At 43.1% G+C, this 26392-nt stretch overlaps 1 protein-coding gene across 2 annotated transcripts in view; it reads left to right on the forward strand.

The window, feature by feature from the left end:
- Positions 1 to 26128, forward strand: part of LOC144763264 (ribosomal protein S6 kinase alpha-2) — a 1818960-nt gene extending 1792832 nt beyond the window's left edge. For both annotated transcript variants that reach the window (XM_078648717.1, XM_078648718.1), the window contains exons 20-21: positions 11986 to 12123; positions 24951 to 26128. In XM_078648717.1, coding sequence (XP_078504843.1) covers positions 11986 to 12123; positions 24951 to 25076 — 264 coding nt within the window. In that variant the 3' untranslated portion in view covers positions 25077 to 26128. The remainder of the gene's footprint in view (positions 1 to 11985; positions 12124 to 24950) is intronic.
- Positions 26129 to 26392: the final 264 nt, after the last annotated feature.

Here is a 26392-nt window from a genome sequence, read left to right on the forward strand (position 1 = left end):
ATAGTAATAAAGGTCTTCCTCTCACAATGATGAAAGTCAGAGTGAGGAAAGAAGGAGGGGTTTTCATCATTTGGGAAAAACAATACTTCTCAACCAATGAAAAGTGTTATTTTTAGGTCACCTGACCTAGCCTTACATGATTATGAAACCAAAAGTGAAATGAACCAATGAAAAGTGTTATTAACAAGTCACATGACCTGTTATGCTTACGTTACGCGCTCCGGTCCGCGCCCCGGATAGCTTCCGGGTCGCTGCGCTTCGCGCCTCGGTCCGCGCCCCGGGGCACTTCCGGGTGCGCTAACGCGGTACGTCACAAGACGCATTACGCGGCAACGCGATAAGTTGCGCTTTCGCGACGCGCCACGGATCGCTTTCGGGGAGCTGCGTTTCGCGCCTCGGTCCGCGCCCCGGGGCACTTCCGGGTGCGCTAACGCAGTACGTCATAAGACGCATTACGCGGCAACGCGATACCGTCACTATGTTGATTTCTTACCGGTTCGCGGACCGGGTCGCGGCATCAATTTGAGCTAACGGAAAGCTTTCCGGTTCGCGGACCGGGAGCGAAACAAAAAAAATATTTAAAAAAAATTATTAATAAACATATAAAATATATTTTTGGATTTAAAGAAGAATACATTTTACAGCTATAGATATTAGCTTTTAAAAAACCAATGAAATTCACTGAAAAAACCATAGGTTATAGACCATATATAGTTAGGAATTAGCATTTACAAAACCTTGAAAATTCACTGAAAAAACCATAGGTTATACACCATATATAGTTAGGAATTAGCATTTAAAAAACCTTATTTTACTCACACAAAACCAATGAAATTCCATATATAGTTAGTTGTACTAACTATATATCGCGCACCCGCAATCCACTGCTGATCATGTCACATATTACATCATTCATGACATGGTCAGTGACATCACTGATGACATCACTGATGACATCACTGATGACATCTCAAATGACATCACTGATGACATCACTGATGACATCTCAAATGACATCACTGATGACATCACTGATGACATCTCATTTGACATTACTGATCACATCACTGATGACATCATTCATGTGATAATACGATGAACCTCTTCAGACTCTAATATAACCTTAGATACACTCAGTGTAAACAGACACTCACAGACTGTCACTCATCCATGGAGTTACTTACACACCTAGTCAGTCATGCAAAGAATCAATCACACCTCCATTTTCACAACTATACAGTTATACACACCTTACTTATTCAAACATATACTAAAACATATTTACTCACTTATACAATCCTGGATACAAGTGCACAATGATCCATACAGCCACTCACACATTCACTGGCTCTTATGCACAGTTATTTATATATGTCAACTCTCACATGTACTGTATTTTACATATGTACTTACTTTGACATGTAGCACTGAGATATCTATTCACTCACCAATACAGTCATGCACACAGTCAACCGCCCATACAGCTGTTTCCACATGCACTTTTGAACCCATACATCTATGCACAGAGTCATACACCTCCCAGCCACCCACACACACACTCAGTCTCCCATACAAATGCTTGGGCAACCAATCAATAACCCATATAGTTACTCATATAGCTACTGATCAACACATGAAGCAGTTTACAGAACAACAGACATAATGATGCACAAATTAAGACAGTTTAGTCACTAAACCATGCACTCAGTGAGACACATTTAACCACTCACTCATACAGTCAGTCATGCACCTACTAAATCCTTCATCCAGACACTTATACATCTACTCATTCTTAAATATGTAAGACATATTTTAACTTTACAGAAAAATACAGTCACTGGATGTTGTCATCAGTGATGTCATCAGTGATGTCATTTGAGATGTCATCAGTGATGTCATCAGTGATGTCATTTGAGATGTCATCAGTGATGTCATCAGTGATGTCACTGACCATGTCATGAATGATGTAATATGTGACATGATCAGCAGTGGATTGCGGGTGCGCGATATATAGTTAGTACAACTAACTATATATGGAATTTCATTGGTTTTGTGTGAGTAAAATAAGGTTTTTTAAATGCTAATTCCTAACTATATATGGTGTATAACCTATGGTTTTTTCAGTGAATTTTCAAGGTTTTGTAAATGCTAATTCCTAACTATATATGGTCTATAACCTATGGTTTTTTCAGTGAATATATATATATATGTGTGTGTATATATATATATATATATATATATATATATATATATATATGTGTCCATGAAAACGCTCCTGCTGGCAATCCTTCACCTTTATAGGAGTGTCTCGTTCCGGCGGAGCAGCCGGTTTAACAATATCCAAACAAATCGGTATTCCTTCACGAGCACTCAGAAAGAACAACACGCAACAGCATTGGTACGGTATCCAACCAAGTAGGTTTATTACTCCATAAACCAACCGTGACGTGTTTCGCGCTTCAAGAAGCGCTTGATCACACAACAGGTATAATTAGTTGATGGGACAAATGTTGTTGTAAAATGCAAACATATAGAATGAGTATGAATTCTTAAACAAAAGAGTTTGATGCAAAAAACACCAGTTGATAATGGCGGATATGTTGCAGGACACAGTCCTTTGTTTATGTTTAGTATTTACAAACTAAATACCCGGAAATGTAACTACACAGTTGTGTGATCAAGCGCCTCTTGAAGCGCGAAACGCGTCACGGTTGGTTTATGGAGTAATAAACCTACTTGGTTGAATACCGTACCGATGCTGTTGCGTGTTGTTCTTTTTTGAGTGCTCGTGAAGGAATACCGATTTGTTTGGATATATATATATATATATATATATATATATATATATATATATATATATATATATTGCGTTTCACCACACGCTAACAAGCGTGAAAATGCACTCGAAATCCAGTATATATTCACCATCCAATTATACCATCCAGCAAAGTTCGTGGGTATATATTCTTTTATTCCAGCATGGAACACAGTTCATGGAACTAACCCCCAACGCGTTTCAGCGACAACTTGCCTTGGTCACGGGTGAGTAGTGTTAGCAAATTAAACATTTAAATAAAGTTTTCAAACCATCGTGTATAGACATGAAAAAAGGACAATGTGCATAAAGTAAAACACAGCGGCCATCTTGGCATGGTCAAGTACTCATAATAATGTGCCCAAGTGAATATCCATTCGACTATCTAACTCTTGCAATAATATATGCTGTCACTTCTAGCAACAATATTGAATGATTTATCCAATACCTGCACCATAACAGTACAAAATAATAATTGTCCCAAGTGGGGAAAACATTCTAATTATGCGAAAAGTCATGAAAAAAGTCCATGCTGCTATGTTCACACAATCACATTTAAAGCAGCACGAAACACATATAACAAGCAAGTGCATGATGGTGACAATGAGAACGGGCTGTGAGAGCCCCCATCCCCAGTGGGGGGGGTCTACCTACTAGGTCACAAGGTAATCATGAAAACAGATTAGGTCACACAATTTCAAGATTAATCATAATCAAAAATAGTCAAAACCAAAGTCATGATAATATTTCCTTAAGTCCCAAGTGGGAAATATAAACGTGACCACATGGGTTGATCACATCTTCTGCCCGGTCTATTCTCCACAGAAAAGTGTCACCTATAGGGAAACAAGAGCGGCACATCAGAACTGCTAATGCCATGTACAAGCGGCCTTCAAACAATATGTAAGTAGAAACAAGTACAATATAAAGTGATTTAAAAACAGTAGAATCATTGTTAGGAGTTTGAGAAAACAACTGACGTGATATGCAATATACATCATTATAGGAAGACCACTGTATAGTTTACTCTCCCAGATACCATTTAAGTTCTTCTTCAGAATTTAGCCCTCCTGGGATGCGTGTGTCGAGGTCAAGAATATATTTGCTCTCCAATTGACGCAACCTGCGTATTCTGTCGCCACCCCTCCTCATGTTTGGAATTCTATCAATCACAAAGAATTTCACTAGGTTGCGGTTGCCCTTGTGTTTTTCTTCAAAGTGACGGGCGACCGGCGAGCTTTGATCTCTGTTGTCGATCGCCCTCATGTGCTCAAGAATACGCTTTTTCGCAGGGAACATAGTGCTCCCTACATACTTTTTGGCACATGGACATACCAACACATATATCACATGATCAGAGAGGCAGTTAAGATGTTGTGTAATCGGTTTTTCCCTGTCTTCTATGGGATAATAGACTGATTTGACGTTGGTGCTGAACTTACAAGCTTTACACTTCATACAAGTGAAAAAGCCCTTTATCTCATTAGTCTTCCTCGGTGTAGTACTAACCTCATTTCTGCTCAGCTTGTCTTTAAGAGAGTCAGCCTTCCGATAAGTAATGCTTGGGTTACTACCTAAAACCTCGGTAAGTGTCTGTTCAGTAAGTAACACATTCCAGTTTTTTTTTAAGCTTTTCTGTATCTGCCACGAACTGGCATGGTAAGTAGAGATAAATCTGATAACCTCCTGTTCTTCAGGTTTATCGGTCTTAGGTACCAATAGCGACTCATGGCTGATGGTGCTAGCCTTCACAAAAGCCGCTTCAATCACCTGTGGATTATAACCACGTTCCCTGAAACGTTCTTTCATTATGTCTCCTTCTCTTAAGAAATCCTCATCTCTACTGCAGTTCCTCCGAGCCCGGAGGAACTCCCCAAAGGGGATACTGCGTATGAGTGACTTCGGGTGACTACTGTCAGCGTGAAGCAGGGTGTTCCCTGCCGTCGCTTTGCGGAATAATTTGGTGACAAGTTTATTCCTCTCAACCTCAACTTTCAAATCCAGAAACTCCATCACACAGTTACTGATCTTACCATCAAAAGTGAGGTTAAGATCATTACAGTTCAGTTCACAGATGAAATTCTTCGCCAATATTTCAGGACCATCCCAAATGATGAATAAATCATCAATGTAACGCAGCCACGTCTTAACATGGCTGCGATACAAAGTGCTGGTCTCAGCCACCCGTTGCTCCCAGTTTGCCAAGAATAGATTCGCAAAACTGGGAGCAAAACAAGTTCCCATCGCCGTCCCTTGTCGCTGTCTAAAGTAAGTCTCATTAAAGATGAAGAAGTTATTTTCGAGACAAAACAACATCATTTTCAAAATCATATCCGTATGGTCTCGAAACGAGATAGAACGTTTCTTGAGAAACCTCCGACAGGCGTCGATACCATCCAAATGCCTGATGGAGGTATACAGGCTGCCTACATCGAGAGAAATGAGGAGATAGCTATCCTGCCACTCACAGTTTTTAATCTTATTGACAAAATCTCTGCTGTCCTTCAGGTACGAGGGTATACCCTCCACAAAAGGCCGCAGAAAAAAATCAATATATTTCGAGGTGTTCTCGAGGAGGGATCCCATTGAGGAAACAATTGGCCTGCCTGGGGGCCTGACTGCATCCTTGTGCAGTTTAGGCAGGAGGTATAGCACTGCCACTTTAGGGTTTCTATTTAACAGAAAAGAATACTCATTCCATTCTAACAGGCCCTCACTATGCCATTCCTTCAACATATTGTGGTACATGATATTCGTTCTTTCGATCTTTTCAATGGATGATACCTCATAACATTCCACATTGTTGAGTTGGCGCATACCCTCCTCAACATAGCTGTTAACATCCATGACCACAACATTCCCTCCTTTATCAGATTGACGGATAATAATTGAGGGATCATCCTCCAAAGTCTTTACAGCCAAACGTTCATGTTTACTCAAATTGTCACATGCCCAGTCTTTCTTTCTGGCCAACTTTTTCAAATCAATTACAAGTGTTTCAAAAACATCAATACCACAAGCTGGCAATATGGGATTGAAATTAGATTTAGGTTTGAAGCTATTAGGACAGTTCAAACTCGGAATAAAACCCAGTGATTCAACAGCAATGGAACTCTCAGGTGATACATTACATTCCAATTCCTTTAGAGCAACCAGAGCTTCGACTTCCCAAATAGATTCAGTGGCAGGCTTAATAGTTTCAATTGTTTTACCCACATTCCTTACTTTAAGTTTGTTCCATTTGTGCAAACGTAGTTTGCGGGTAAATTTAAAAAGGTCAATTCGCTCTCGAGAGTAAATAAAGTTCGAGGTTGGGCAGAAAGAAAGACCAAATTGTAACACATCGTGTTCTGTTTTGGAGAGAGAACGAGAAGAGAGATTTACCACATTCTTTTGGTTCATTTTCCTCGTTTCTTTTGGCCCCGTGTTTCCACTCCCACTGGGGTTCCACTGCTTTTTCCACCTGCCGCCCCTCCTTGTTTGGTGCTGGATGTGGTGGCTTCTTCTCCAACTTTGCCTCTTCCTCTGCCGCGTCCTTGAAATCCTTTGCTTTGGCCTCTGCCCCGATCTATTTGCCAGTTTTGCTGATGAGATGTTTGATTCATCACACGGAATTCCTCCCAAAAATTTGTCGGTTGGATTGGGTTTGTTTGTGCCCGTAGGTTGCCATCTTCTGAGGCATCACTCTCAACAACCTCTTCCTCTGAGATGCCTTCAGTTTGTACCCTATCCAGGGTAGCCTGTATTCCTTTGCGTTTGACATTGTCGTATTTGCAACTGAATGTGAAGATACGGCCTGACTGGTAATCAATCTTGTCTCGCAAGAACTTGCGTTCTTTCTTTGCAACAATTTCATCTTCATGTTTAGCAATTTTCTTAGCTATTTCCTCCAATTTCTTTGTCATATTCTCCGTGATGTCTTCCTTAGTGATCTCCTCTTTAAGATCAGCTATTTCCTTTAACAGTGCTGCTCGGTCCTTCCACGCATGCTTGATTAAAATTGATAGCATCCGATTGGAACAATCCATCAAATTCTCAGCCCATTCCTCTGCCAATACTACATCCGGGTCTTCATAGGATGGGGCTATTAAGATTCTTAGACCCCTTGGTACCCTCTTCTCCTCTTGGTACTTTTCCAGGGTGATAGCCTCCCACCATTTGGAAACTTCTTTCCTAATTAATTTCTCCAATTTGGAGTATTTCTGATGTAAGGAAGTGGGGAGGTTGGCGTTCCCGGGCTGAGCTTTAGGCACTGTTGTTTGGACAAACATTGTTTGAGCTCTCAATCTCCTACGTGATTCTGTTTCGTCTTCCATGGCTGTGATACAAGGAGTTTGAAAATATTCAACCCCACATGCCCATATATCGGAAATAAACCCGAACTTATTTGCTGGAACGGTATATGCTGTACGTGCTGGAAAACCTCCGCTCGATTCTCCCAGTACAATGTGCTGGCGTTCGTGCCGGAGACAGTCACTCGACTCCAATAGGGCGTTTTTATTTAAACAAACATCATTTCCTTCCGCCAAACATCCGCAATATTCCGCTATAAGCAGAGCCCCGTATTTGTCAATAGTCAGTGTTACAGAGAGACGGGGGTCTGTGAAAACGAACCTGGCTTTACCAACGGCTAAACAAGCACTCACCCTTCCGTAAGTGTCTCGGATCCTGCGAAGCCACAAACGTGTCCGGGATCCTTGGCGGCTCGGGTCCGCAGAGTTGCTTGCTGCTGTGCTTGTTGTGCTTTTCCTTAAGCCAGCGCGGAGTAGAACGCCCAAAGAGAAAAGCGGTCAACCGGTTGAAGAAGTATAAACAGTTCACATCCTTTGAGAAACCGGGACCCTCGGACTGCGGTGCACACCAGGGTCAAAGGCACCCTGTTCTCATTGTCACCATCATGCACTTGCTTGTTATATGTGTTTCGTGCTGCTTTAAATGTGATTGTGTGAACATAGCAGCATGGACTTTTTTCATGACTTTTCGCATAATTAGAATGTTTTCCCCACTTGGGACAATTATTATTTTGAACTGTTATGGTGCAGGTATTGGATAAATCATTCAATATTGTTGCTAGAAGTGATAGCATATATTATTGCAAGAGTTAGATAGTCGAATGGATATTCACTTGGGCACATTATTATGAGTACTTGACCATGCCAAGATGGCCGCTGTGTTTTACTTTATGCACATTGTCCTTTTTTCATGTCTATACACGATGGTTTGAAAACTTTATTTAAATGTTTAATTTGCTAACACTACTCACCCGTGACCAAGGCGAGTTGTCGCTGAAACGCGTTGGGGGTTAGTTCCATGAACTGTGTTCCATGCTGGAATAAAAGAATATATACCCACGAACTTTGCTGGATGGTATAATTGGATGGTGAATATATACTGGATTTCGAGTGCATTTTCACGCTTGTTAGCGTGTGGTGAAACGCAATACAGGGTGCCTTTGACCCTGGTGTGCACCGCAGTCCGAGGGTCCCGGTTTCTCAAAGGATGTGAACTGTTTATATATATATATATATATATATATATATATATATATATATATATTATATATATATATATTAATTAATATGTAAAGGTATGAATGGTAAAGGCATTTTCGTGGTAAGGCTTGCTTTGTAGTAAAGACTTTGCATTGTAACGACATTGCATGGTAAAGGCATGCCTGGCAAATGCATGCATTTTTCCATCATACAACCATCTACCTAAAGTACTTCATGATGAGCCTACAGAGTAGAGCATAGCTTCAAAGAGCTGAAGCGTATTGAGGGAGCAAACTGTGGGCAATCAAGAGAATACAGGCCACAGGAAAGGATCAAAAGTATTCTTCCTATTGTTTTAATTGAGTGAGGCATTTCTTCAAAACACAGTGTAGCAGTGTGGTTCTGTAGCACTAATATTGAAAAGCGCTAGATCTGATAACGTTGTTGGCATACGGGAAGGATGTAGGAGCTTCATGGAATAGTTCCTTACTATTCGACCAGCTTGACAATCTTCATAGTTGATGTAACCTCTTGGATCAGATGTAGGTTAGCAAATGATAGTGAAATTAGTTTGTGGTGGAATAAGGGTATTAACAGTGTGATGCCATCCGCGAGGTCTGGATGACATTTCCACTACACCTGGCTTTCTGGTGAATTGACTGCCATGAAAGGGAGATAAAAGTAAAATGCACGTAATGGCATTATTATGATTAGACAAAGAATTACAGGATGTGATTTATGCATGTTTTGCCCTTTGGTAACCACAAAAGGTAATCCTTTTGGATGACGCCTCTCCTGGAATATAGGATCATTATTCCATTCCAACATACAGAATAGACATTCTGACAGACTGGAAAGAACAAGACAACATTTCCAGCCATACTGAACATGACATATAATAGGTCCAGCACCAATTTTGACTACCACATTAAAGAGTGATACAATGTCACTCAAACCAAAACAAAACCTGATTCCACGGTGTGATGAAAATTCTGAAAGCAACTCAACAGGACTTTCTGAAAGAGAAATCTAACTGCAGATTCCTCACCTTGTGACCTTCCCCCATATGCTAGAGTGGATCCAGAAACGTTCAAACTTTTATAGCATTTCCCTTGCTCGTCAACATTGTGGCACCATAGAGCTTTGTATCGGGTTCTTCCCATTTTGTACATGATGATGGGGGCACTATATGCGCATCACCTCTCGGCACTGACATCAGTTTCTTTCTTTCTATTACTACTGGTGTGAATCCAGAGTTTGATTCCTGTCATATCTGACAGAGAATTTTCCCCTCTAAAGTATTTCAGTGTACAGACATCACCCCCTTAGAACACCCGTTTTAAACCATGCTATGACTGCAACCGACAAATGTCCGAAAAGGACACCCACAAAGTCTGCTTCTGGTGCCTCAGCTCAAAACATGATTCGGCGTTGTGTCTATGCTTCACTTAGCTAAACTAGAAAAATATCTGTCAGGCAAAGCTCACTGTCATCAAACTACTGTGTTCCAAAAAGAATTTCACTGTTGAAGTCGAACACTTGGAAGTCCTGGTCAACATCACGGGCGCAGAGGGCTTCCACTCCTCATGCCGCTCCAAAAACATTATCAAGGTTAGGGGGCTCGAGTATGTATAAAAAGTCCCATAAATAATCAGAAAACCATCTGCCTCTATCTCATCTCACCACTCGCAGCTCTTGGATTCATGTTACTCACCAGGCTTTTAATCCGCTGAATCGTTCCCCCCAGAGCAGAGCTGATTTCAGCACTATTCCTGCTTCAACCTTTCCCTGAATAGACAGCAATGCCATAAAAGCTCCTGCAGCTACACATGGCCATGAATCAAATATTTGGTGTCACACTGATCCCCCTGGAGCACATTCAGGTGCCTCAGATCCGAAGGGGTCTCCAGCTATCTTGCCAATGGTGAATTATCTGATGACACCGACTGTATCTTCGACTTCACACAAATATTGACCCCTTCGCTGCGGGCATTTGCCTCAGCACTACCCATGATTCCAACCCCAGGGCCATGCTCACCACCACCATCAACTTCATGACCAAGACCCTCTGCTCCAGTCTTGCTTGACCTTAATTTGGTGTTCACTTACTTGATGTGCATTCCCTTCAAACTCACGCATAGTTACTCTTTTCATCTTTTTACCATCAAGACAGCATTCCTCATCACCATAACAACGGCTATGTGAGTGAGAGAGCTACAGGCATTGTCCAAGGTTTCCCCATGATATTTCTTCCACGACAAATTAGTCCTCTGGACAAAAGTGGCATTCGTGCTCAAGGTAATTACACTTTTCTGAGGAGGAAGAATGTATTCATTGCATGGGCACTATCTTCTATGTGGATCAAACCAGAAATTACCAACATGATAACTAACTTTGAATTGGTTTCTACGAGCTAAGAAAGTAAAAGCACTGCAAAAAAGAACCATCTTAAGATGTTTTATAATATAGATTAAAATACATGTTGGACTAGCCAAGCAGTAGCCTCCAAAAAGCTTATGCGCTCATTCGACCTCAGGAAAGGCTATTGCCAGTAAGCTGGCATATAGTGTGCCAATTTTGGATACTTGCTAGGCTGCTGCATGAGTGACCCTCTGCATGTTCAGCAAGTATTACAGTCTGGATAGCTAGGTCTCTCGAGATGGTCACTTTGCCCTGTCTGTCTTGCAGAATTTTCTGCTCTAAGCCATTCCACAGACCCACCACCTGGGAGGCACTGCTTTGGTATCTAATTACAAGGTGAGGAATCTGAGGTTAGAAGTTTCTGCCAGAAGAACAAGTTATTTACCTTCAGCAATGCTTTTTCTGGTAGAGAGCCTACCTAACCATAGATTCCAGACCAACCCACCCTCCTCACCGTTCAGTGGAATGGACTCATAAAGTCCATTATTAAGATTCCAACCAAAAGTCTGCATACTGCCTTAAAGCTGATTTCAAAGACTCTGCATCCGTCAGAGTGGAAACTGGTGTCAGTGTGGGGATAGGGCACAAAGATAGTGCCCCAACATCATGCCTGGGGCAGGATGAACCCAACATAGAAGCTGCATGATGCCATCTGTTGACATGCAATGAAACTGCTTCTAAGGTTTCTGGATTTAGTCTAGAGTCAGTGGAAAATACTTCAAGGTGGTTGATCTGTGGTTTGATAAAGTCTCTACTAGAAAAGGCGTTACCGAAGGTATGTCATTTGTTCTTCAAAAAGCATTATAATTTCACCCTAATAGCAGATTATGTTTGTTCGATACAAATGGCAAACACAATTGCAATAAAAACAGCAAATTCCAGTATAGGGTAGATAGGCACTTGGGATTTTACTCTTTGAATGTGTCTGTAATAGCTAATAACTCTACATTAGTTTAAAAGGCACATATTTTTGTCACTGACCTTTCAATCAGTAACGTATTTGCTCGATCTTTTAGAACACCATTACATTTACTGTACATCAATGTATTTATTATTGATTAAAAAGCAAGTGAAGATTGTAAGGGGTTAGGCATGCGCAGCATCACCGCAAGGTGTAGTTCTGTACTTGCAAATGTTATTTTCCTGTGATAATCTGGGGAACGCACAGATCATTACGAAGAATACACTGTTGTTCAATGATCATATAGGAAGAATTAGTCAGTTAATATTTTCCTGTCGTTTTTCTTTCTATCATAGGACATAGTATCAAGGATGCTATATGTAGATCCACACCAGCGACTGACTGCAGTCCAAGTACTGAGACATCCCTGGATAGTAAACAGGGAGTATTTGTCCAAAAATCAACTCAGCAGACATGATGTTCATCTTGTAAAGGTAAGTATCTGTGCAATGGGTACGCTCTGTTTAGTGAACTGAACTAACCCATGCATCATTTGGTACCCACGAAAACCTTAATCAATTGTATTATATATGATGCTGTACAGTCTCTGTTAGTCAGTCGGTCAAATATCTTTATTTCGGTTAATAAAAACCATAAAAGCAGTGCAAAATTCATTATTACACAAATTAGGATTATACAAATGTACACATGATTGTAAATCGAAGTAGACCGTCTAAAACAATTAAAATCTTTGATACAAAGAGGAAATAAAATAAAATCAATTTCATAGAAATAGACCCACCACAGTTTCATACAATCCTCAGTACATGTTTATGTACATTTTAAGCAATATCATCTTACTGATAAGTTCGTCTGGTTAAGTCTTGTTTTATTTATACAGCCTCTGTTGTCTAAAATAGATTTTACTCATAAGGTTCAAATGCCGGAAAAGACATTGTTGATAAGTAACTCTCATACAGTGTGATTTTAAGGTCTGAAGGCCCTACAGTTCCATTTCAGATAAAAAATTATACTACCATACTGTTAAATTCAGTAAAATTAAGATGATGGGTCCTTGTTGTAATGTTCATGTAGTATATTTATTCTTGAGATTAGATAGAAGGTACAGCATTCAAGTAGGAATGTAATATGGTAAGAAACCCCCCCCCGGAGCAGATAACTTCCTGCTCGGTAAATTATATCCCTTAAAATTCCGTATTTGATGCAGCAAATCAGGAGTAAACAGCTGCATATGCGTTCATGAACTAAAGCTGTTAGTAGCTGCGTGTGTGCAATAGGTTATGAATAAACGTGGGTCTTATTTAAACAAATTATGTATGGACCAAAAGGATAAAGTGTCTCCAATTAAATTACACTTAGATGTACAGGCTGACCGTAAAAGGTTTCATGCACATAGAGTTTCTGGTCATTTCAACTGGAGTACGAGTTTGGTTGCCGTTGCTTGCATCCATGACAAGAGATGTCTGCGGTGTGTGGTAACACAACTCCATCAATACAGGAAAATGAACATTTGACTTATTTTGTTTTGCTGGTTTCTTTCCTAAATATATAATGTCTTTTTACTCCAATCTCTCTTTTTTGTCCTCTTCTTTATATCTCTAATTTTGCTCTTTCATTCTCTTCTGGTTTAACTTTCCCTATTTCATACTTTCAGGGAGGTGGGAGCGCACCAGACACGCCCCAACGAAATTACCTTTTGCATGATGGTTCATGTAGTTCATTATTTCTCGCTCAGATCAATTCAAAGTGTTCATAGCCAGTGCTGCATTACTAGTTTCAGTTCGTATCCCTAGACACGTGTTTCATGATTCCTCAATCGTCAGTAGGGAAAAAAAGCACAGTTCATAGGTTGCAGGGCATGCTGCCTTATCTCTCAGGACCAGTTCCACTCACAGCATGAAGGTGCAGGCTCCCGAGCTCGTCAGCTCACAGGAATTTGATACTTTCAGGGAGGTGGAAGTGCAACAGACACGCCCCAACGAAATTACCTTTTGCATGATGGTTCATGTAGTTCATTATTTCTCGCTCAGATCAATTCAAAGTGTTCATAGCCAGTGCTGCATTACTAGTTTCAGTTCGTATCCCTAGACACGTGTTTCATGATTCCTCAATCGTCAGTAGGGAAAAAAAGCACAGTTCATAGGTTGCAGGGTATGCTGCCTTATCTCTCAGGACCAGTTCCACTCACAGCATGAAGGTGCAGGCTCCCGAGCTCGTCAGCTCACAGGAATTTGATACTTTCAGGGAGGTGGGAGCGCACCAGACACGCCCCAACGAAATTACCTTTTGCATGATGGTTCATGTAGTTCATTATTTCTCGCTCAGATCAATTCAAAGTGTTCATAGCCAGTGCTGCATTACTAGTTTCAGTTCGTATCCCTAGACACGTGTTTCATGATTCCTCAATCGTCAGTAGGGAAAAAAAGCACAGTTCATAGGTTGCAGGGCATGCTGCCTTATCTCTCAGGACCAGTTCCACTCACAGCATGAATGTGCAGGCTCCCGAGCTCGTCAGCTCACAGGAATTTGATACTTTCAGGGAGGTGGGAGCGCACCAGACACGCCCCAACGAAATTACCTTTTGCATGATGGTTCATGTAGTTCATTATTTCTGGCTCAGATCAATTCAAAGTGTTCATAGCCAGTGCTGCATTACTAGTTTCAGTTCGTATCCCTAGACACGTGTTTCATGATTCCTCAATCGTCAGTAGGGGAAAAAAAGCACAGTTCATAGGTTGCAGGGCATGCTGCCTTATCTCTCAGGACCAATTCCACTCACAGCATGAAGGTGCAGGCGCCCGAGCTCGTCAGCTCACAGGAATTTGATACTTTCAGGGAGGTGGGAGCGCACCAGACACGCCCCAACAAAATTACCTTTTGCATGATGGTTCATGTAGTTCATTATTTCTCGCTCAGATCAATTCAAAGTGTTCATAGCCAGTGCTGCATTACTAGTTTCAGTTCGTATCCCTAGACACGTGTTTCATGATTCCTCAATCGTCAGTAGGGGAAAAAAAGCACAGTTCATAGGCTGCAGGGCATGCTGCCTTATCTCTCAGGACCAGTTCCACTCACAGCATGAAGGTGCAGGCTCCCGAGCTCGTCAGCTCACAGGAATTTGATACTTTCAGGGAGGTGGGAGCGCACCAGACACGCCCCAACGAAATTACCTTTTGCATGATGGTTCATGTAGTTCATTATTTCTCGCTCAGATCAATTCAAAGTGTTCATAGCCAGTGCTGCATTACTAGTTTTAGTTCGTATCCCTAGACACGTGTTTCATGATTCCTCAATCATCAGTAGGGAAAAAAAAGCACAGTTCATAGGTTGCAGGGCATGCTGCCTTATCTCTCAGGGCCAGTTCCACTCACAGCATGAAGGTGCAGAGTTTCTGGTCATTTCAACTGGAGTACAAGTTTGGTTGCCGTTGCTTGCATCCATGACAAGAGATGTTTGCGGTGTGTGGTAACACAACTCCATCAATACAGGAAAATGAACATTCGACTTATTTTGTTTTGCTGGTTTCTTTCCTATATATATAATGTCTTTTTACTCCAATCTCTCTTTTTTGTCCTCTTCTTTATATCTCTCATTTTGCTCTTTCATTCTCTTCTGGTTTAACTTTCCCTATTTCATGCTCTCCCCACCGTTCTCTCTCTTCCATCACTTCTAGCTCTCATTTTCCCCAATTCTCCTCTCTTTGTTCCTATCTTTACTTTCTTTCTTGCGTTGCCTCTTGTGTCCTTTCTCTTCCCCATTTTCTTACTCACATTTACTTTTATTTCTCCCTTGGCTTCCTTATCATTTGTTCCTCTCATTCTTTCCCTTCTTTCTTCCTTTAGTTTCCATTCTTCATAGCTTTATTAGTGTCTTTACTCTTTTTTTTCTTCCTTTATTTAAAGAGTGCCTATCTTCCTAAAGTAATCTCTTCAAACATTAATTTGTATCTCATTATTATCTTGCTTTTGTATGGTGTTCTTATAACTCTTGAGATATGCTTACTAGTAGATAGCTATGGGCCTCTCAAAATGTATTACTGCTAGTGGTTCTTCATGCCATAAATCATAAAATTGGAGCATTACATGAAAATGAGAACACAAGTCTAATTTAGACTCTAACCTCTCTGTATGAATCATAAACAATCAATCAACCATGTGTTTGTTAAGCGCGACTACTCACCCGTAAGGGTCTCAAGGCGCTGGGGGGTAGGAGGGGGTCTGTCGAAGAGCCAGGTTTTGAGGTTTCTTGGGAAGATGGGGAGCAATGTTATCTGTCTGAGGTGGAGCGGAAGGTCGTTACAGGCTCTGGCCACGCGGAAGGAGAAGGAGTGGCCTCCAGATCTGGTCTTTCTGGTGCGGGGGACCACAGCGTAGGAGAGCTAGGCTGATCGTAGGGTCCTTTGGGGTACGTGGAATTTGAGTAGGCTGTTCAGGTATGCTGGTCCGGTGTCATGGAGGGCCTTGTGAGCGTGGGTTAGCATCTTCAAGGTGACTCTAGCTGGGGAGCCAGTGAAGTGTGCTCAGGTTCTGGGAGATGTGGCAGTGTCTTGGCAGATTGAGGACCTTGCGGCGGCGTTTTGAAGGTTCTGTAGCTTGCGGGTGAAGTTTTTGTCTATTCCGGCATAGAGAGCGTTGCCGTAGTCAAGCCTGCTGGTGACCAGGGCGCGAGTGACGGTCTTTCTGTGTTCGAAGGGGATCCATTTGAAGGTCTTACATAGGAGGCGGAGAGTGTGGAAGCAGGAGGACGAGACGGAGTTGATCTGGCGGTCCATTTTGAGCTCTGAGTCCAGGATGATTCCCAGGGTGCGTAAGTGGTCCGTGGGGGTGGGCGGGCTTCCAAGGGCGGGGGGGCCACCAGGTAATGTTCCAGGTGTCGATTTTTGGGCCCATGATGAGTACTTCCATTTGTTGGTGTTTAGTTGTAGGCAGCTGTTTTTCATCTATTTGGCGACGGCTTCCATGCCTTCTCTAAAGTTGTGTCTGGCGGTGTTGGGTTAGTTGGAGAGGGAGAGGATGAGGATGAGTTGGGTGCTGTCTGCGTATGACACAATATTGAGTCCGTAGGTTCTGACTATGGGGGCGAGCGGAGCCATGTAGACGTTGAAGAGCGTAGGGCTGAGGGAGGACGCCTGGGGACTCCCCAGGTGGTAGGTGTAGGGTCCAAGAGGAAAGGGGGGAGTCTGTCCCGCTGTGTTCTGCCGGAGAGGAAGAAACAAATCCAGTGGTGGGCCTTGTCTTGGAACCCTACGTCGTGGAGTCTGCGTATTAGGGTGCGGTGTGAGACTGTGTTGAACGCCGCTGAGAGCTAGAGGAGGATGAGGGCTGCTGTTTCTCCTTTGTCCAGTAGGGTACAGATGTCGTCTGTTGTGGTGAGGAGGGCGGCTTCTGTACGGTGTTTTTTTCTGAAGCCTATTGGGAGGAGTCGAAGATGTTCTACTCTTCGATGAATGTGGTGAGTTGGCTGTTGATGGCTTTCTCGATGACTTTTGCTGGGTACGGGAGCAGGGAGATGTGTCTGTAGTTTTTAAGGTCTTCAGGAGGGGGTTGATCTCAGCGTGTTTCCAGTCATCAGGGAACGAGGCGGTTGCCAGGGAGCAGTTGATTGTGGCAGAGAATGGGTGCGATGGTGTTGGCGGCTCTGTTGAAAATGTGGTGGGGCAGGCGTCCATGGGGGCCCCAGAGTGGATTGACTTCATCGTCTTCAGTGTGTCTTCGGTGGTGAGGGCTGTCCAGTTATCGATCGCTGGATTTAGGGTGTCGGGTGGTTGGTAAGGGTTCAGCGTGTTAGTTGTCTTAGTCGAAGTTGTCGTAGATGCGCTTGATTTTGTGGTGAAAAAAGGTGCTGAGTTTGTCGCAGAGGTCTTGTGAGGGAGGGATGTCGGTGGACTCACTGGTGGGTTGGGCAAACTCCTTGATGATGTTGAAGAGTTCTTTGCTGTTGTGTGCATGAGTGGAGATTCTGTCTTCAATCGCTTTTTTCCTCATATTTCTAATGAGTTGTTGGTGGGCTTGGTGGTGGCTCTTAAGTTGTTGTGTGATTCTGTGGATTTAGTGTTCCTGCAGGTCTTTTCGAGGCGGTGGCAGGTGCGTCTGGACTCTCGAAGTTCGGTGGTGAACCATCTGGCTTTCTTGGCATAGGTGTTGTTGTTTTTCTTGAGGGGGCTATGGTGTTGGCGCTGTCAGAGATCCATCTGTGCAGGGTTTGGGCTGCTAGGTTGGGGTCATCGTTTTCCACGATGGTTGGGGTAGAGTTGCTGAGTGAGGAGGTGAGCTGGTCGTCGGTGATTCTGGTCCAGTTTCTTTGTGGGAACAGGTGCTGGTGTCTGTGGACTTGTGTGGATTTGGTGTTCCTCCAGGACTTTTTGAGTTGGCAGCAAGTGCCTCTGGACTCTTGAAGTGAACCATCTAGCTCTTGGCGTGGGTGTTGTTGTTTTTCTTGAGGGGGGCTATGGTGTTGGTGCTGTCAGAGATCTATCTGTGCAGGGTTCAGGCTGCGGTGTTGGGGTCGTCATTTTCTGCAATGGTTGGGGTGGAGTTGTTGAGTGATGAGGTTAGCTGGTCGTCGGTGATTTTGGTACAGTTTCTTCGTGGGAGCAGGTGCTGGTGTTTGTGGTTGGTGGGTGTTCTGAAGGTGAAGTGGACGCATCGATGGTCAGTCCATGGGAGTTCGGTGGTGTGGCTGAAGGTGATGGAGTTTCCTGTTGTGAAGAGGGGTTTGAGGGTGTGTCCTGATAAGTGCATAGGTTCGGTCACGATCTGGCGGAGTCCAATATTGTGAAGGTTGTCCAGGAGGGATGTGGTGCTGGGGTGCAGTTGGTTGTCGAGGTGAAAGTTGAGGTCTCCCAGTAGGGTTTAGTTGGTGGACATGATGGCATGTGGGGAGATGATGTCCCTGATGGAGTTGGTGAAAAGTCCGCGGGGTCCAGGGGGTCGGTTGATCAGGGTTCCTCGGAGGGTGGAGGTAGGGCTGGCCAGTATCTTGAAGTGAAGGTGTTCCATCAGGTCTGTGGGCTCGTCGGGGAGTTTGCTCAGGCAGAGGGAGGAATTGTGGACAATGGCGATTCCTCTTTCCGGGCTGGTGGGGCGGTCCTTCCTGGAGATCTTGTATCCTTGGGGAATGGCGATTGCGATGTCCGGTCCGGAGGTGGTGTTGGTCCAGGTGCTGTAGAGGAGGTCCCAGATTTTGGTGGCGTGTTTGTGGAGGGATCGGACGTTGAGGAGGATGCATTGCAGGGTCTTCAGTTTGGTTGTGTTCTTGCGGGCAGGTTGCGTTGGGGCTGTGGTTTTGGCGGTGCTGCAGGTGTGCCAGCAGCAGTGACAGCTGAAGGGTCCGTGGGTGTCGGCTGGTGATGCTAGCTTGCAGTTGTTGTTGTGGCCTGGGTTGAGAGCTTGGAGTGCCGCTGGGTCGTAGAGTTGGCGGTGCAGAGATCCAGGGTTCCTGGCACTGGCCGCAGTCAGGTCGTGGACGGGTGCAGACAGGCTTGCCTGTGGCGTGCCGGCGGCGCAGCCCCAATTAATTAGGGGTCGGGGAGGGCTGAAGTGCTGGGAGGCGTGAGCGGGGAAGGGATCTGTATTGGGCCAGTCGCACTGATCTTGCTGGGGGGAGGGGCCGCAGGGCAGCAGCATCAGGGAAAAACGGGCTGAAAAAGGAAAAAGGAAAAAGGCAAAAAGAGAGAGAAAAGTGCAAATAAGGCAGCAAAAGTGCAAGAAAGAGTGGAGGAAAGACAAAGAGGGCACAGAAGGAGAGTGAAAGGGTATATTGAGATAAGGGTAAAAACGAGTGAAAAGTGGAGGAAACAGAGGTCCACTGGACTACCAGGGACAAGGTGCAGGTGAAACCTGCAGGTGGAGAAGGGCCTCGAACAACAACCGGGCTCGGGGGAAGGCCTCACTTAATGGTGGAGCTGCGAGGGAGGGAGAGCAATTTCACTGACAATGAGTCAGCGGTCTTGCTCAACAAGAGACAACACTGACCTTTAGGACCCCTAAAAATTAACATTTGCTATAGAGCTCAATTAGCATTAATGCTGTATGCTCACTGGAGTAGGCCTGGGATCCTCTAGGGATGTTTTTTATTTACGTTGACGTTATGTACCCTTGTTCAGTACTCATATATTAGGCAACAGCTCAGTATGCTGTTCTGTGGCCAGAAGTAGAAATCAGAGCATAAATGGTTGGAGACCCCTGTGCTTCAGTGATTACAGCAATTATAAAATTATACAAAGACAACCACAGAAAGAAACTGAATTACAAAACCAGCAAATTATGGATACCTAAGATTGACATTTTGTGCAGTAAAATGGAATAGAGCTGAGATTATTGTAACATCTCTTAACAGACATTTTTGCAGGACCCTTGATGACCCTCCGTTGCTCAGATAACTGAGGACCAGTTACACAATTTTTTTACTTGCCCCTTGGTTATCTTAAGGAAATGTGCTCTTAATTCCTGCTCACGCTTGGCAGACAAATAGAAATATGCTAACATGCAACAAGGGAGAAAACGTTGTAATATATAAGGATAAGGAGCATAAAATATTGTAATCAACATTTACTCCACCATACCTGCAGTCTGGGAGACACTGGCAGGTGAAGGAGTGACCTTACTTGGCAGAAATGTGTTCCTTCTTGGCAACCCTTACATGGGGCAGCTCCCACTCAGATGTTGTCACCCAAGGAGGGAAGTGAATCCTAATGGGGTATGGCACACCTTCAGGTGGAGAGGGCACACTCAAAGTAATACATTTGGAAGATGGCATGCAAGAAAAAGTGCAGATATGATTGGTTTCATGACCTTGGAGCCAAACCCGTTCCCAGTGCTTCATATGAACACTGGGCTAAAACCTCTCCACTGAGCAAGAAGGAGGGAGGCATGCGGTGTTGCCCCAGAAGAGGAGACCTTTGTTACCATACCCTCTGGATGATTGATGTCTCCTAAGGCAGCTTTTAATTTAGCAGATCTCAATCTCCTTGTGTGCACTGCCCACAATCTGCCCAACGAAAAGGCGGTTTACACGTAGACATGCACATCAAATTAATCTATGGAAATAGTATTGTCAATGGGTCTGGTCCAAATGTTATTTACGCTGGAGTAATTGGCGTAACTTTGGTAAAAGTGCATTATGAAATTTACATGAAATTTCGAGATCATGCCATTACACCACATCACGTAATTTCTGGAGAAATTATACCATTTTTGTAATTTTTTTAATGTGAGCAGCATTTCAGGTTGATTTTTTGCCTGAGCAGACTGTTCGTTTTAAGTGGAAAACTACAATCAGAATGTGACCAGCAGTGTTTTGCATGCAAGTGGCAGTTCCTTTAATGTGAACGGCCAATAAGCATTTCAGGTAGACTTTTTACCCTAGCGGACCGTTGGGGAACTTTTGAGTACAAAAGCTACAAATCCGGGCAAGCGAGCCAGTGTTTTGAACTAATGCAACCAGAAATCAACATGAAATTACATTTTTGATTTGAAATTTTACCCAAATTGACCGATGGGTAATTTTTTGAGTGCCAGATGCATTTCACGTAATTAGGCGCACCTTGGCGTACTTTTGCTGTAATTTCATGTAATTATGCTATTTAAAATTATGTGAGTTCTGCCCACCATTAAGGAGGCATATCTGAGGTGCATGGTGACATTCCCTTGCAAACCAAGCTGTGTCACATGCTGAAAATGACTTTCAGAAGGATTTCCTGCCAACCGAGGTTCTGGCGTATCACTGCCAAAGGTTCTGTAAAGGCACAGTTACCATGGGGTAAGCTTACCCACCAGTGGATGGAAACTTTCTCGTTTTTATATATTGTGGCACATAAAGCCACGCTGTCACATTCTGGGTCCAATGCTGCCACTGGTGATGATCTCTGAAAGACCAGGTAGATGTTGTGATGTGTTTTAGCCCTGGAGATCAACATGTTGGGATCCAAAGAGAGGCTACGAAAGAATGAGTGAAAATGCACTTGCATTTATTTGTGATGGGAAAAACAAGGGTTTTGGAGAGTAGGGATTGCATACCTAAACTACTGACGTTTTCATACTTAAACAGTGGAATAAGTGGATAGGAACCCTTTTCAAAAGTTTCAAAATCAACCTGGGTGCTTCATATGTCGTTCTAGACAAATATTAACCACAGCAGCCTTGCAAATATGCAAATGTACTCAGCCTGGGTTTCCATCATGTCTTTCGAAAGTGGGCTGCCAGGGCGGGTGGATAGTAAGTAAGTAATTTACTATGCTTGATTGATTAAAATAATTGCAAGTACATAATATATAAATAGCTTTTTTCAAACAAAGTGTGTTGAGCTTTACAGGCCTGCACAAACACATACTGTGTAAAGTTTCGGAATAATATACATACAACAAGGGAAGCGATGATACAATTATGTAGATACAGTTATATTAAGTATTGTGTGCATGTTATTGACCCTCCCTCCCGCCCTATACCATATAAATAGCTTGATGTAAACAGATACAAAGTTGTTAAAAAGTCCCTATTTAAACTGAAGTCGATGCGATTAAAAGAACCCACTGGAAAATGTGTCTTATTTCAGGTTTTCCGAACCATAAGCTGTTCTAGAGTTCTTATTTCTTTATTCTGTCAATGTGTTCATATTTCCACTGGGCAAAGTTGCCTATGTTAAAAGACCCAAGGGCCCTCATTTATGAAAAGTGACGCATCGCTGCGTGAAAACAGCGATGCGTCACTTTTCACTGCGTCCTCCTTGCGACACCAATGATGCGTCATATTTACAGTATGACGCATCATGTCGCAAGGAGTTACAGATACGTCAGTATTTCTGACGTATCTGTAAGCGCAAAAGTCACGCATTGCTGGGGTGTGTCACAAAAGTGACGCAACTCCAGCAATGCGTCCTTTCACATGGGGAAAGCCCCATGTGAAAGGGCTTGCGTCAGTCTTACGCCTGCTGTGAGGCAGGCTCAAGATTTTGACGCAACAGCGTCCTAAAAGTGACGCAGTGAAATCTCATAGATTTCACTGCGTCACTATTATGAGGCTTTTTGCGGGGGAACGCCCCCTCTGCATACATTATACCTGACGCAGGTATAATGTAGCGCAGGGGTTTACAAAGTGACGCATCTGCTTAGATGCGTCACTTTGTAAATAGTGCGCAACAGGAGGCATGTTTTACGCCGCCGATGCGTCACAAAAAGTGACGCATCGGAAGCGCAAAACTGACGCAAGGCCTCATAAATGAGGCCCCTTGAGTTCGAGTTTCCGCATTGGTAGCCTTGCACCCTCTTTCCTTGTTTTGTTTGCCGACAGCCTTTGCTCTGCAGTGTATTTCTGTATGCACTCGCTTCTCTGCTATATTGAGGAATTTTGTGAATTGGCAAATCAGTTGCGTGGCATCAGATTTGAAGCAAGCCAGCACTGCCTGTCTGCGGGTGCGGATCCCTGCTCGATTGTAGAGCAGAGGAAGTAGTGAACATCTTTCTTTTGCTAAATTTGTGCACATGCAGATTATGTGAACAAGTTCTTCCATTCCTTCAGTGCATAGACCGCAGGTGTTGTCTCTAGGCTTCCACTTCCGGAGTTGAAGGTGAGGCAGAATTGGCATTAAGCCCTGCCGATATTTTAAGTATTTCTCTTTCAGTGTGATGTTGACTCCTGCACTCAAGTATGATTGTGGTTTAGCTGCGACATAGTCGTGAAGTACAAGCCAGCTGTGTGCCCTTTTTGCAAATGTGGCCTTGTCCTCTACCGTTGACAGTGCTTTGACCGATTTAGAGCCCACTTTCTTAAAACCGGTATTTGACTGATGATTCCCAAGCAATTTCCAGCCCTAATTGTTTTAGGGAGTCTCTGAGGTATGCTCCAGGCGGCAATGTCCCTTTGTGTGTCAAATCAGTCCAGAGATGCTAATTTAGTGTGTTTTGATCTGCTCCTCTGATCTTGTGCCATAATTTTATAAAAACACCCCTTCTAGCCAGGGTCTGTTTCTGGGGCCTAAACTCTAAACTTATTTGTGCAGGAGAGGTGTAGTTTGGAATTTGGAAGATCGTTCTATATGCCCGGATAATTATTTTTTCCACAGTAATTACATCTCTTCCTCGCTTTATATCACTCCGCTATGTTATTTCCAAGATGAGTTTCATTTGAATAACCTCAAGTAGGGGTGTCAGTGAAGGCCCGGAGAGTGCTTTTTTAGGGACTTCATAACAAAGGTTATAGTGTTGCCTTTCCGTCTTAGTGCTTATTTTTGAGGGTTAAAAGAACCTTTGTTGTCTAGCAGGACTCATAGATATTTGTATTCCTTTGCTAGTTCTAGTCATTGTGTATCCAGGAACCAATGGGGTGTTTTTTTCTTGGAAACGTTTATTGCCATTGTTTTTGTCTTCCATAAGTTTATTCTCAGTGCGTTCTCATGTGAGTATTCTTGTGTTGCATTTAATGAGTGTGGGGCAAGACATGCCAATGTGGACTTCAGCTCACACTGAAAAAACTGTGTTGTCATTCAGACTTCACAGTAACAAAACAGCGACAAAAGTAATGGTCCGCTTATTATGTGTGTTATTTTGTAGATTCTGTATTTCAAATAGGAACAGCTCCTCAGCTAAGGTGGAGGAGCATCGACCCACTGCTCTGTGAGCAGGTCGAAAAAGGAAAAATAGTGATATTAACACATTGTTCTTATCATTTTATTTCTCCATCCTTGCTCAGCAGGTTAGGGGTGGGGCAGAGATGACCTGTGTCAGAGGAACAGGGGGTGGATAGGTAGCACTCACCTAAGTTTGAATGAATGCTTGGCTGGCTGCCATGGGCCGGCCACACAGTCATGCAGACTTTGCATGTTCTCCACCAAGGCTGCATTACAGCCTGGGTGGGGAACATGCCCAGACTCCTACTTCCTCTCTGAGCACCAAGCCGCAGCGCTCAGACTAATCACAACGCTGCTATCAGCAGCACCGTGATTGGCTAGGGGAGTCTGGAAGCCAGGGTGCTTCCAGCTCCTGCTTCCTGCCCTGGAGACCTGGAAGCAGGCGAAGAGGAACGAGAGGTGGCAGACACAGGTAAGTGTTTTTATTTTCATTCCCTCCCCTGATCCCCAAAACCGCAAACCACCCACCCCCAATGCCGGTAAGAAGCAACCGCTACGGATTTTAAAGAAACATACTTTATAACTGTATGACTGCTTAAGCTGGTGATGTTAGAGATTGAGTTCAAGTAATTTTTTGAACCAATCTTTAGTTGCTGTTTACTTAATAAATAAAGAAATGCGTTCATAGGTGTAATTGATCACATATTCTGAACATATTGTTCTTGCATTTCTTTCACAGGGTGCAATGGCAGCTACGTATTATGCCCTGAACTGCACACCTCAGGCACCTAAGCTGGAACCTGTGCTGTCCTCCAGCCTGGCTCAGCGGCGAGACTTGAAGAGAGTAACATCAACTCGGTTGTAGCAACTGGATCAGGAGGACCCATCCAAGCCCTGCATTTCTTTCTAAAGATGATCTTTGAATACTCGGTGACTAGAATGTGAAAGACTTGCTCATACATTGTCTGGAAGGACCAGGCATCACCATCAGGGCCAAGAAATATTTAAGTTTCTGAAGCCTGACTTTCAGATTTCCCCCAAATCACTCTGTGCCAATTTTTACATCTGCTTTCTTCTTTCAAGACGTACAGGTCAAACCACATAGGACACACGTACCAACTACAATTTTACATTCTAAAGCCAACCTGTGTCTTTGCCTTCTCTGCTGGTATCAGTCAGGGTACTCGGATTAAGTTCCAAGGGCTGCTGTAAAATGTTGACATACTGTGTTTCTGTAACATAAACCGTCGATGGAGGGAGGAGGCTGCTTGTATCATCATTGTGGGCAAAATTATTTTGAACTACGTGATTGAGGTTTTCTGTAAACAAAGGAGATTGTTCTTACTGTTTATTAATGTTGGGAAAGTTTGACAGGTTTTGACAAAAAATTGGCTGCGCACAATACTGTGATGCTTGCTGTATCTTCAGAGAATGTTTATCAGAGAGAAAGGACTATTCTCACGAGAAGCGGGCAAGGGGCATGAACCCAAATTAGAGACTGACAGATGTCAATCTTTTCCTTGAAAGTCAAAGAACCATACTTCTTTTTCGGCTAATGTTTGCTCGACCTATGTCATTTTTATTAATTTCGCCAATGCCAGATGTTGAATCATTCCATGTGACAACTTCATTATTTTTTATTTTTTATTTTGAGGTTATTTATAATATTGCCCAAACAGCTTGAAGTCATTTCTACATTCTGGATTTTTAAACCCTAGAGGAGTGGAAGGTCAGGTGAAAAATGCAAATTAGAACCATACACTCTTTTTAGTATACAGGATTAATGTGTTCTTTATAAATAACTTGGTTCTTATTTATTATTGTATTTGAGCATGCAAATAAATAGACATAGTTGCTGTGAGCATCTTGATTGACACAATAGGAAGGGTTGACAATAACAAAAGAATTCACATTGCAGATATTGATATTAACAACTAAGGCTGTACACGACTCAGTCCAATCTTTCTGCCTCCCTCTCTGGCCCTGAAGAAGGCCATTAACATTTGCTTAAGAGTTGAAACATCCAAAACAACCCGGGTTTGGACTGAGCAACAGACACTGCAAAACAGGGGTTCAGTGCTAATTGGTTTGAGATTTGCACTGCGCCATTAATAGCTACGTTTGTTTCAAATGTACTCTATGTTTTTTTGACCTTGACACTCAAATACAGTTGTATAGAAG

Source organism: Lissotriton helveticus, chromosome 6, assembly GCF_964261635.1.
Source record: "Lissotriton helveticus chromosome 6, aLisHel1.1, whole genome shotgun sequence".
Classification (NCBI taxonomy): domain Eukaryota; kingdom Metazoa; phylum Chordata; class Amphibia; order Caudata; family Salamandridae; genus Lissotriton; species Lissotriton helveticus.